This window comes from Lepidochelys kempii, chromosome 18 (genome assembly GCF_965140265.1).
Source record: "Lepidochelys kempii isolate rLepKem1 chromosome 18, rLepKem1.hap2, whole genome shotgun sequence".
NCBI classification, from domain to species: domain Eukaryota; kingdom Metazoa; phylum Chordata; order Testudines; family Cheloniidae; genus Lepidochelys; species Lepidochelys kempii.
Genome location: NC_133273.1, coordinates 5,409,665 through 5,422,418, shown reverse-complemented (window position 1 = coordinate 5,422,418; position 12,754 = coordinate 5,409,665). Strand labels below are relative to the sequence as shown.

At 46.5% G+C, this 12,754-nt stretch overlaps 1 protein-coding gene across 5 annotated transcripts in view; it reads right to left on the bottom strand.

Annotated features, from left to right (window-relative positions):
* The window catches only part of ZBTB40 (zinc finger and BTB domain containing 40), a 76,878-nt gene that overhangs the window by 54,231 nt on the left and 9,893 nt on the right, over positions 1 to 12,754 (bottom strand). For all 5 annotated transcript variants that reach the window (XM_073317231.1, XM_073317234.1, XM_073317236.1 and 2 more), the window contains exons 2-3: positions 9,790 to 10,596; positions 8,993 to 9,126 (exon numbers count right to left, since the gene is read on the bottom strand). In XM_073317231.1, coding sequence (XP_073173332.1) covers positions 8,993 to 9,126; positions 9,790 to 10,534 — 879 coding nt within the window. In that variant the 5' untranslated portion in view covers positions 10,535 to 10,596. The remainder of the gene's footprint in view (positions 1 to 8,992; positions 9,127 to 9,789; positions 10,597 to 12,754) is intronic.

The following is a 12,754-nucleotide window of genomic DNA, read 5'->3' as shown; positions in this document are numbered from 1 at the left end:
CACATACCAAATGGGAAACGACTGCTTAGGAAGAGAGAAAACTTCGACATTGGTGAGGCCTCATCTGGAGTACTGTGTCCAGTTTTGGGCCCCACACTTCAAGAAGGATGTGGATAAATTGGAGAGAGTCCAGCGAAGGGCAACAAAAATTATTAGGGGACTGGAATACATGAGTTATGAGGAGAGGCTGAGGGAGCTGGGATTGTTTAGCCTGCAGAAGAGAAGAATGAGGGGGGATTTGATAGCTGCTTTCAACTACCTGAAAGGGGGTTCCAAAGAGGATGGCTCTAGACTGTTCTCAATGGTAGCAGATGACAGAACGAGGAGTAATGGTCTCAAGTTGCAGTGGGGGAGGTTTAGATTGGATATTAGGAAAAACTTTTTCACTAAGAGGGTGGTGAAACACTGGAATGCGTTACCTAGGGAGGTGGTAGAATCTCCTTCCTTAGAGGTTTTTAAGGTCAGGCTTGACAAAGCCCTGGCTGGGTTGATTTAACTGGGAATTGGTCCTGCTTTGAGCAGGGGGTTGGACTAGATGACCTTCTGGGGTCCCTTCCAACCCTGATATTCTATGATTCTATGAAGGAGTACTACAGAAAGGGATCTGGGGCCATAATGGATCACAAGCTAAATATGAGTCAACAGTGTAACGCTGTTGCAAAAAAAAAAAAAGCAAACATCATTCTGGGATGTATTAGCAGGAGTGTTATAAGCAAGACACAAGAACAGGTTTCAGAGTAGCAGCCATGTTAGTTTGTATTCGCAAAAAGAAAAGGAGTACTAGTCTCTAAGGTGCCACAAGTACTCCTTTTCTTTTTGCGAAGACACAAGAAGTAATTCTTTCACTCTACTCTGAGCTGATTAGGCCTCAACTGGAGTACCGTGTCCAGTTCTGGGTGCCACATTTCAGCAAAGATGTGGAGAGAGTCCAGAGAAGAGCAACAAAAATGATTAAAGGTCTAGAAAACATGACCTATGAGAGAAAACTGAAAAAAATGGCTTTGTTTAGTCTGAAGAGAAAACTGAGGGAGGACATAAGTTTTCAAGTACAAAAAAAATGGTATTACAAGGAGAGGTAAATTGCTCTCGTTAACCTCTGAAGATAGGACAAGAAACAATAGGCTTAAATTGCAGAAAGGGAGATTTAGGTTGGACATTAGGAAAAACTTCCTGCCTGTCAGGATAGTTAAGCGCTGGAATAAGCTGCCTAAGGAGGTTGAGGAATCTCCATCACTGGAGATTTTTAAGAGCAGGTTAGACAAACACCTGTCAGGGATGGTCTAGAAAATACTTAGTAAGAAAATACTTACAAGTGTAGAGGATTGGACTGGATGACCTCTTGAGGTCCCTTCCAGTCCTACAATGCTATGATTCTATTGGGAGGCTGTTTCAGAGCCCCACACCTCTGATGGTTGGAAATCTTCTTATGATGTCCAGCCTAAATTTATTCATGGCCAGTTTATCCCCAGTTGTTTTCGTGTGAACAACTTCCTTTAGCTTAAATAGGTCTCTACCTTACTGGTGTCTTCCCCCAATGTATTTATAAAAAACGATCAGATCCCCTCTCAGTCTTCTTTCTGGTAGGCAGAGCTGTCCCTTGGGTAGGGTGATTTGGGGCGACCGCCCTAGGCTCTGCACTTTGAGGGACCCTGCAGTTTGATAAAATTGGGACTGTCCCAATATTTAGCCCTTTGTCCTGCATCCCAACTGATGAATGAAAGAATGAATTCAAACTGCAACAGGACAGAGAATGGAGAGCCTGTCTTAAGAGAGAAGTCTGAAAGAGCTTCAGTCACGGTGCAGGCCCTGAGCCGAGCTGCAAGGCATCAGAGTGTGTAAAACAATCTAAAACTGACCAAAATCAGAAAGAATCTAGAAAACCAAACGAATCTATAGAAACTAACTGTACAAGAAACTTCATGAGAGAAGGTGCTCAGACATGGCCTAAGGGGGTGCAACAGGCAGGTTCCTGGGCTCTCTCCTGCAGAGAAGAAATGGGAGCTTCACTTCCTTCCTCTAACTTGGGATGCTGAATGTTCAGTGCCACCAGATAGCACTTGTGCAGCTGCAACAAGCACTGCTTTTCACAGAGCTCCAGAATTCGAGGCATTGAGGGCAACAGTCCTGTGATTGAGAACGCTCCGAGATCTTTGGAGAAGAACTTTGAATATCCTGACTTTTGAGCTGTTAAGGTCTTCTCCCTAGTATCTCAGTAATGTAGATTTTTCCAATGAGTAAACACGTTGGTTTGGGTTTTAAAAAGGGGGAAACCTGCCCTAATAACAGGATGCTATGTCACACTGTCACAGGACAGCATGTCATACTGTCATAGTGATACCTTATTCCATCATATGTGGGAGGAAGTAGGGAGGTTTACATAGAGCAACCCTGCAGGATGTGAAAGAGAACAATATTGCAGTCTGGAGCATCTCAGGAAATTTGGGATGGGTGGGTGGGTCTGTAGCCACATATTGAAAGGCAGAATGCCACTGAGGCCAGTGGAATGCATAGCAGAAAAAGTAATCCTTGTTAAAAAATAGTTAAGACTCCTACTCTCATACATGGGAAAATGTAAAGAGGACACTTTATGCAACAGGACAGACTGTCTTAGCAACTGCTCCATCGGAAACACATCTGGGCCCACAGTAAGGAAATGAATTTGAAAGAAAAGCTAAACAGAAAGATACATAGAATCATAGAATATCAGGGTTGGAAGGGACCCCAGAAGGTCATCTAGTCCAACCCCCTGCTCAAAGCAGGACCAATTCCCAGTTAAATCATCCCAGCCAGGGCTTTGTCAAGCCTGACCTTAAAAACCTCTAAGGAAGGAGATTCTACCACCTCCCTAGGTAACGCATTCCAGTGTTTCACCACCCTCTTAGTGAAAAAGTTTTTCCTAATATCCAATCTAAACCTCCCCCACTGCAACTTGAGACCATTACTCCTCGTTCTGTCATCTGCTACCATTGAGAACAGTCTAGAGCCATCCTCTTTGGAACCCCCTTTCAGGTAGTTGAAAGCAGCTATCAAATCCCCCCTCATTCTTCTCTTCTGCAGGCTAAACAATCCCAGCTCCCTCAGCCTCTCCTCATAACTCATGTGTTCCAGACCCCTAATCATTTTTGTTGCCCTTCGCTGGACTCTCTCCAATTTATCCACATCCTTCTTGAAGTGTGGGGCCCAAAACTGGACACAGTACTCCAGATGAGGCCTCACCAATGTCGAATAGAGGGGAACGATCACGTCCCTCGATCTGCTCGCTATGCCCCTACTTATACATCCCAAAATGCCATTGGCCTTCTTGGCAACAAGAGCACACTGCTGACTCATATCCAGCTTCTCGTCCACTGTCACCCCTAGGTCCTTTTCCGCAGAACTGCTGCCTAGCCATTCGGTCCCTAGTCTGTAACTGTGCATTGGGTTCTTCCGTCCTAAGTGCAGGACCCTGCACTTATCCTTATTGAACCTCATCAGATTCCTTTTGGCCCAATCTTCCAATTGGTCTAGGTCCTTCTGTATCCTATCCCTCCCCTCCAGCGTATCTACCACTCCTCCCAGTTTAGTATCATCCGTAAATTTGCTGAGAGTGCAATCCACACCATCCTCCAGATCATTTATGAAGATATTGAATAAAACCGGCCCCAGGACCGACCCTTGGGGCACTCCACTTGATACCGGCTGCCAACTAGACATGGAGCCATTGATCACTAGCCGTTGAGCCCGACAATCTAGCCAGCTTTCTACCCACCTTATAGTGCATTCATCCAGCCCATACTTCCTTAACTTGCTGACAAGAATACTATGGGAGACCGTGTCAAAAGCTTTGCTAAAGTCAAGAAACAATACATCCACTGCTTTCCCTTCATCCACAGAACCAGTAATCTCATCATAAAAGGCGATTAGATTAGTCAGGCATGACCTTCCCTTGGTGAATCCATGCTGGCTGTTCCTGATCACTTTCCTCTCATGCAAGTGCTTCAGGATTGATTCTTTGAGGACCTGCTCCATGATTTTTCCAGGGACTGAGGTGAGGTTGACTGGCCTGTAGTTCCCAGGATCTTCCTTCTTCCCTTTTTTAAAGATTGGCACTACATTAGCCTTTTTCCAGTCATCCGGGACTTCCCTGGTTCGCCACGAGTTTTCAAAGATAATGGCCAGTGGCTCTGCAATCACAGCCGCCAATTCCTTCAGCACTCTCGGATGCAACTCGTCCGGCCCCATGGACTTGTGCACGTCCAGCTTTTCTAAATAGTCCCTAACCGCCTCTATCTCCACAGAGGGCTGGCCATCTCTTCCGCATTTTGTGATGCCCAGCGCAGCAGTCTGGGAGCTGACCTTGTTAGTGAAAACAGAGGCAAAAAAAGCATTGAGTACATTAGCTTTTTCCACATCCTCTGTCACTAGGTTGCCTCCCTCATTCAGTAAGGGGCCCACACATTCCTTGGCTTTCTTCTTGTTGCCAACATACCTGAAGAAACCCTTCTTGTTACTCTTGACATCTCTGGCTAGCTGCAGCTCCAGGTGCGATTTGGCCCTCCTGATAACATTCCTACATGCCCGAGCAATATTTTTATACTCTTCCCTGGTCATATGTCCAACCTTCCACTTCTTGTAAGCTTCTTTTTTATGTTTAAGATCCGCTAGGATTTGAAAATAATAGTATTGTTGTTTTAGAACTGACCTCACACTTTGTTCAGTGGCTTTTTGAGTTCACATGGCGGCTGGTGCTCGGCTGCCGCTGTTCAGGACATGAAACGTCCTTTCACACAAAAGGAGCATCGAGCAAAGTCACCAATAGCCACTGTTTTTAGAATGGAACTTTCTTCGTTAGAAGTACTCAGGAACGACGAGCCAGAGTAATGCACATCTATAACAGTCTAACATGACTCAGGACAAATCCGTGATGCAGAGAACTGAGCAGCTGTTCCACTGTGAGGCTTTACTGAGCACAGCGAAATATGAAAATCTGCTCCACACAGGCGCACCCCCTCTCAGCTGGGCAATGCATAGGGGGCATAACGGGGTTGGCACCCACCTCTCATGAGTGCCCCCTTCTGGTTGGGCATGTCTCTCTAGCCCTCCCTGGGCTGTGGTGTTTAAGTAGTCCAGCCCTTGTATGGGGCTGTATCCCCAGGGCTTCCTCCCTGGAGACACTATCTTGCCGCAGCCCTCGCCAGGCTTGGTCCCTAGTCAGTCCTAGCAACCAGCCAGGAGGTCCTTCAATGCTTTCCTGGTCCCTGATAGCAAACCACACATAGCCCTGGATATGGCCCTGGCCCTGGCTTTTTTTTTAATATTCTTGGCAATAACAATGCAGTAATATCAATACTTTCATCCTCAGAGTCTGATTCTAACTCCCATACGTTTAGCCAAAGTCAGTAGTTCTGGTGTCTTTGTTCTTTCCACTGCATTTTGCAAAATGTTTCCTCATACAGTCTGCCTTTACACTCACTTTTTCTTTGCAATTTCTGCACCTAAGACTCTCTTTGCTATCTTTGTGAACTTTCTCAGAATAGCCCTGAATTGGGTCAAGCACTGGACAGCACAGCATGGGGAGGAGGTGACCAGCCCTCTGTGGAGAAAGAAGTGGTCAGGACTATTTAGAAAAACTGGATGAGCACAAGTCCATGGGGCCGGATGCTAAATCCGAGCGTGCTAAAGGAGTTGGCTGATGTGATTGCAGAGCCATTGGCCATTATCTTTGAAAACTCATGGCGATCGGGGAGGTCCCGGACGACTGGAAAAAGGCTAATGTAGTGCCCATCTTTAAAAAAGGGAAAGAGGAGGATTCTGGGAACTACAGGCCAGTCAGCCTCACCTCAGTCCCTGGAAAAATCATGGAGCAGATCCTCAAGGAATCAATTCTGAAGCACTTAGAGGAGAGGAAAGTGATCAGGAACAGTCCGCATGGATTCACCAAGGGCAAGTCATGCCTGACTAATCTAATTGCCTTCTATGACGAGATAACTGGCTTTGTGGATGAGGGGAAAGCAGTGGACGTGTTGTTCCTTGACTTTAGCAAAGCTTTTGACACAGTATTCTTGCCAGCAAGTTAAAGAAGTATGGGCTGGATGAATGGACTATAAGGTGGACAGAAAACTGGCTAGATCATCAGGCTCAACGGGTAGTGATCAATGGCTCCATGTCTAGTTGGCAGCCTGTATCAAGTGGAGTGCCCCATGGATCGGTCCTCGGGCCGGTTTTGTTCAATATCTTCATTAATGATCTGGAGGATGGCGTGGATTGCACCCTCAGCAAGTTTGCATTTGACACTAAATTGGGAGGAGAGGTAGATATGCTGGAGGGTAGGGATAGGATACAGAGCGCCCTAGACAAATTAGAGGATTGGAACAAAAGAAATCTGATGAGGTTCAACAAGGACAAGTGCAGAGTCCTGCACTTAGGACGGAAGAATCCCATGCACCGCTACAGACTAGGGACCGAATGGCTTGGCAGCAGTTCTGCAGAAAAGGACCTAGGAGTTACAGTGGATGAGAAGTTGGATATGGGTCAACAGTGTGCCCTTGTTGCCAAGAAGGCCAATGTCATTTTGGGATGTATACGTAGGGGCATTGCCAGCAGATCGAGGGACGTGATCATTCCCCTCTATTCGACATTGGTGAGGCCTCATCTGGAGTACTGTGTCCAGTTTTGGACCCCACGCTACAGGAAGGATGTGGAAAAATTGGAAAGCGTCCAGCGGAGGGCAACAAAAATGATTAGGGGACTGGAACACATGACTTCTGAGGAGAGGCTGAGGGAACTGGGATTGTTTAGTCTGCGGAAGAGAAGAATGAGGGGGGATTTGATAGCTGCTTTCAACTACCTGAAAGGGGGTTCCAAAGAGGATGGAGCTAGAGTGTTCTCAGTGGTAGCAGATGACAGAACGAGGAGTAATGGTCTCAAGTTGCGGTGGGGGAGGTTTAGGTTGGATATTAGGAAAATCTTTTTTACGAGGAGGGTGATGAAGCACTGGAATGCGTTACCTAGGGAGGTGGTGGAATCTCCTTCCTTTGAGGTTTTTAAGGTCAGGCTTGACAAAGCCCTGGCTGGGATGATTTAATTGGGGATTGATCCTGCTTTGAGCAGGGGGTTGGACTAGATGATCTCCTGAGATCCCTTCCAACGCTAATATTCTATGATTCTATAAAGTGGTTTCCATCTTTGCTCATGCTGAAATATTTTGACTTGAGTCACCGTACTCACTGAGTCCAATGGGAGCAGTTGAACTCCAGCCAGCCAGATTAAGACATGGAGTCCTTGACTAGACAGTTAGTTTGGCAGTTTACTTCAAACAGAAACTGAAACTTCTAAATCTGGTAATTCCTCTTCTTTGTTTGCTAAACAAACATGTAATATTCATTGCTAAACAAAGAAGAGGAATTCTTAGATTAAAAAGTTTTTGTTTCTGTTTGAAGTAGCCAAGGCAATAGCATACAGCTTTAGGTTAAGGCTCTTTTTTATTTTATTTATAAAATTAAACACCCCACATTATTGCAAAACTATTATCAAAATCCTAAACATGTTTCAGTAATTTTCATTAGTATACTGAAACAACAATTTTATTTTCCCCAGTTTAAAGTAGTATTTACCAATGTCCTGTCCTAAACTAGTTTCTGCAGGGACTTGCCAGTCCTGTCCAGTGGTCTACTCCCTCTCCCAATCACCCACCACTGAGTTGGACTTTTCCTCTTTTATCTCCTCCCTCCAGGCTTGACACCTTGCACATGTATAAAGGGGTGAGGATGACTGGGCCCACAGGCTCTCATGAACTCTTTCTTGGCAAGTGAGGAGTCTGTATACCCCATCATACCAAGTTTAATTTTCCCATTTCATATATCAGTCCTTTACAATAATAAACTGATACTGTTCCTGAAGAGAACACCACAAACAGGAGGCAAGCAGCCAGTACTAGTGAGGACTAGAGTCAGAGGTGAAAGTAAGCCGGTTCGCCCCGGTATGGTGTACCGGTAAGAGCCGGTGCACCGTACTAGGGCAGCCCAGCTTCCCCAGGGGGCAATTTAAAAGGCCTGGGGCTCCCAGTAGTGGCTGGAGCCCCAGGCCCTTTAAATTGCCTCCAGGGCCCCGCTGCTGGAGCCCTGGGGTAGCGGCTGCAGGGCTCCGGCACCTATTTAAAGGGCCTGGGGTTCCCCTGCTTCTACCGCCCGGGCCCTTTAAATAGCTGCTAGAGCCCCGCTGCCGCTACTCCAGGGCTCCAGTGGCTATTTAAAGGACCGGGGCGGCAGAGGCAGCTGGAGCCCCGACCCTTTAAATAGCCCCTGGAGCCCCCCCTACCCCAGGGCTCCATGGGCTATTTAAAGGGCCCGCGGCTCCCCTGCTTCTACCGTCCCGGTCCTTTAAATAGCCTTTGAAGCCCCGCCGCTTCCCCAGGGCTCCGGCGGCTATTTAAGGGACCAGGGCGGTAGAAGAGGGGAGCCCCGGGCCCTTTAAATAGCCCCCAGAGCCCCGGGCTGCTGCTGCTACCCGGGGGGGGGGGGGGACCTACCTCACAGGGTGGGCTGGGGCTGGCTCTGACCCCCTTAACCCCGCCCCTTCCGGGGGCCAGAGCTGGTACAAACGAAAGTGCCTTCAGGCATAAATTTAAATCTCTGGATTACATGCCCCAGCAAGCTTGCTTTCACACATGCTTCTCTCACAGGCATCGTTCTCTCAAGGGCGTTGTCCTTCAAGCAACATGACACAAGAATCTGTTTCCAAAAGGCCCACTCCAATCTCCCTGCTGTTTGGTTTTGTAGATCTGTTGCTTTGTGTTGTCCATCTGAAGAACAAGCATACTTTACTGAGAGAGGATCTTGGAATCAAAAGCTTATGGCTGATGCCTACCAGCGGTCAAAAATTTTCAGGAACACAGACACATACACCTGACTTACTAGAATTTCTGGCAAACTTCAGGAAGGGATTTCCTACACAGAGACCATTAAAAGGGTGAGGGAAGGGGAAAAGCCTCTTGCTTGTCCGGCAAACCACCTACCTCTCTCTGAGACCCTTCAATTCCCCTGCACTCATCCAGTCTCTTCAGCACGGTCTTGGTATCAGAAAAGGCCTCTGAGAAAACACCTTCATACTGAAGCAGGAAATCCAGTTTACAGGTTTTGCTCTCTGCTTCTGCATGTAAGAAGTGAGCCGAGTTACTCATTTATTGAAAGGATTCATGGAAAGTATAAGACGATGGACAGTCATCAGTTTATAACTAGCACTTTACACAGGGTTTATATCACCTCTGATATAATAGGGAAAAACTGACTCACAGATTCCTTTTACAGGTCATCCAGCCTGCAGGGGAGAAAGTGTTTAACACTAGTTAGAACCATTTACTTAAAATGCAACCTTTATTTCCTCCCATGGTGAACAGAAGTTTAAAGGCTAAAAGTACTATTAGCAGACTTATGTGGTCACCTATTGCTCTGCAGATTGCCTTACCCACCTCCCTTCCTCTGCACCAAAAATGGATTCTACTGTATGTCAGATGCAGAAGTCCACATATAGGCAGAACAGGCTTTGCTCACAGCAGCTCAGGTGAAATAACAACAGTACATCAGGAAGCAGACTTTGTAACGCCCAAGGCAAGAAGGGATCTGTTTGGGTTCAAAGGAGAAGAGGGCATCCACTGAATTCTTAGAAGGGGACCCTTGTTTCAGAGTTAGGCATTAGCAGGGGAACACATGCCAAACTAACCCCACCCACCCACCCAGACACAAGGAACCAATTAAGGAGCTCAGTTGCAAATTGCTGAAAGACAGGGTTGTGACTGGAGTCCCAACTGCTCACCTGGATCACCAATTTTTCCTTTCTTCTTCACGGGCTCAGTAACCTCCCCTTCCTCACAGCTGTCCTGCCTGGAAGGGGAATGGTGGTCAGCATGGGCATTTGAATCCTCGTTGCGGGATTTTGAATCCATTGGGGTTTCCTCCTCCAGAATCTCCTCATGGCCCAAGGCGTGAGTCACAGTAATTTCTTGTGCTGTGGTGGAAGTGACTGTCTCCATTTCAGGTTCTTCAGAGCCAACAGAAGTTGAAGCCTTTTCAGGAAGCTGAGCATCTGTAGCATCTTCAGCAGGAGGGTTTTCAGTCTGGGGTAGCTCATTAGCGTCAATATTATTTCTGGATGAATCTACTGTCTGAATGGAGCTGTCCCTCACTACCTGATTCTGAGTGGAGCAGTTGATGAGGTCACTGAGAAGGTTTTTGCAACTAACAGCCACATCAAACATCTGCAGACTGTCAGCCACAGAGATAACTTTGGTAAAGTTATGTTTGCCAAGTGGTAGCTTGCCGGTATACACCATTTCTAGCAGAAGAGCAAACTCATCAGGAGCCACCACAGAAGCATCAATGGAGATGGTGTCTGTGCTATCCAGCAAGGACTTAAAGAGCAGACTGGCAGCAGCCAGCACAAGCTTGTGTGCTCTGAAGTGCACAGTCCCAATGAAGATGGTGCAGTCACAGAACTGCTGCTCTTTGCAGAGCGTGTAAAGCTGCTGTAGAAACTGCCTGCTGTAATTGGGAAGCTCCATTGCTCCAGTGGTCTACTGGCCTCTTCCTCCTTCAGATGCAACACTGCTTTAATGCGAACCAGCTACAGATAAAACAAAATACCTTGTTAGCACTTTACTCAGCCAATAGCAAGGTGTAAAGAAACAGCTAAAAAACCTTCCTGTTTTTGTTTAAAATTTTCATTAATTTTCTAAGGAATGGCCACCATAATTAAGGTATATTTAAGAATGGGGAGAATGAACAGACAATACAAACAAAATCACATTTTTCCCCAACATAAAAACAGTCTTGTGACTTCTTTTTTAAATCTGCTTTTAACTCATAACTGCTCAGAGTTTAAATTTGGCAGAGAAATAGCACAAGTGCAGAGAAGAGAGTTCTAGTGAAAACTGGTTATGCCCACCATCTGAACATTACACACGACATCTTGCAGGGATCTTCTCATAGGGTGAAGTTAGCCACATGCAGAGGGCCCACACAAAACCTATGCACCACCCGAGTCCCATTAAATCTTGTCTTGGGAGCTCAAGCAAGCCTGAAGGCATACATGACTTTTGCTGGGCCACTCCACACAGGTGAATTTCACTCCTGAAAAGCACACCTATGAAATACTTACCAACAGTGTAAAGGGGCTCAGAAGTCACAGAATTATTAAGGTGTGAGGAGTCTAGTGTTAGCTACTGCCTCCTTGATAAGAAATGCAAGTGGGAGGCCTGTTGTGCAGCATCTTTGACACTGTAAAGATATAAACTATGGCCCAGATTCACAAAGGTACTTTAGCACCCAAATCTCAATTTTAGGCTTCACTGTGGTCCACAAAACTCCCACTGAACAACTGCAGGCACCTAAACTGTCTCAGCACCTAAATTTCCACTGTAAAAGCTCCCTAGATGCCTATGTTTCTGCCTGTGAGCATGTGCACTACTGCCTCATTGTAGGCATCCAGATGCCTATTTCCTGCCTAAACCCCAGAGCGATCCACATACTGGGGAAGAGAAGCATTCCATTTTGGAGAAATAATTAAAACATTATTGAAGCAGAGGGATTAGACCCTGGATCTCCCACCTCCAAGGTGAGTGCCCTACCATTTGACTATAAAGTCAATATCTCTCTTACTTTTTGGCCCAATGATTCTTTAATTATTGATACACAGTGGAGCAGCTTCAACAGGAGGCACCAAGGGAGCCCCATATCAGAATATCCTATATCTCAGTGGTTAACACACACTCCTGAGAGGTGGAAGTCCCCTATTCAAATCCTTTCTTCTCCTCTGGCAGAGGAGAAATTGAGCATGGATCTCCCATATCTCAGGTAAGTGTTCTAATCACTAGGCTAAAAGTTATATGGTGGGCAGCAGCTACACTCCCACCCTGTTTTCTGTGGAGCAAGTCAGGCACCTAACTCATTCCCACAAGAAACCCATTAGGTGCCTAAGCCACCTGACTCCAGCAGAGGAGCTCCCATTTGTATATTGCTCTCAGAAATAGGCACATCTCTGTAGCCCAGACTTGGGGAAGGGCTTAGGACACACTCCTCTGCTCATCATCTTCCACTGGCTAGCTTACGTGGCTCCCTGCCTAGTGTGCTGGCTTTTGTGGATCACATTATTAAGCGCCCAGCTCTCCCCATTCTTTGTAGTGAGAACTCAGGCTTTGTGGATTGCAGTGTTGTTCCTGTGATTTTCTAGGCACCTAACTCCCATTGTGGACCCCACACCGATGTCTTCAGTTGCCTGGTGATGAACGCCCATTCTGTCAAACGGGTGCAATTCATAATGTCATGTGCCTCAGAATACCAGTACATATGAGAACAGACGCCGAATCGTAGTGATGATTGGAGAGCTCTCAACCATGCTTGTAGTGGTTTCCATCGCTTCACATTGACTCAGACATTTTAGGGTTCAGCATGACTCACTGACAGAGTTGTCTGCAGTTCTGTTGTAGCTGTGTTGCTCCCAGGATAGTAGAGAGACAGGGTAGGGGAGGTAATATCTTTTGTTGGACCAACTTCGGTTGGTGAGAGAGACAAGCTTTTGAGCTACTCAAGATGCAGGAGGGCCGGGGAAATAAATGCATTTTCAAAATGCGTCAAGGAATGCCCAGAGTACAGCATAGAGGCTCCTTTCCCTGAATATGTATAAATCTGAACACTGAACAGCTCAACCTTCTGGTTCCCTGGATCAAAGGTAGACATGGCTTAGGTGTGTCACTATTACCACTGGTTGTCTGTAACTCTTCTCC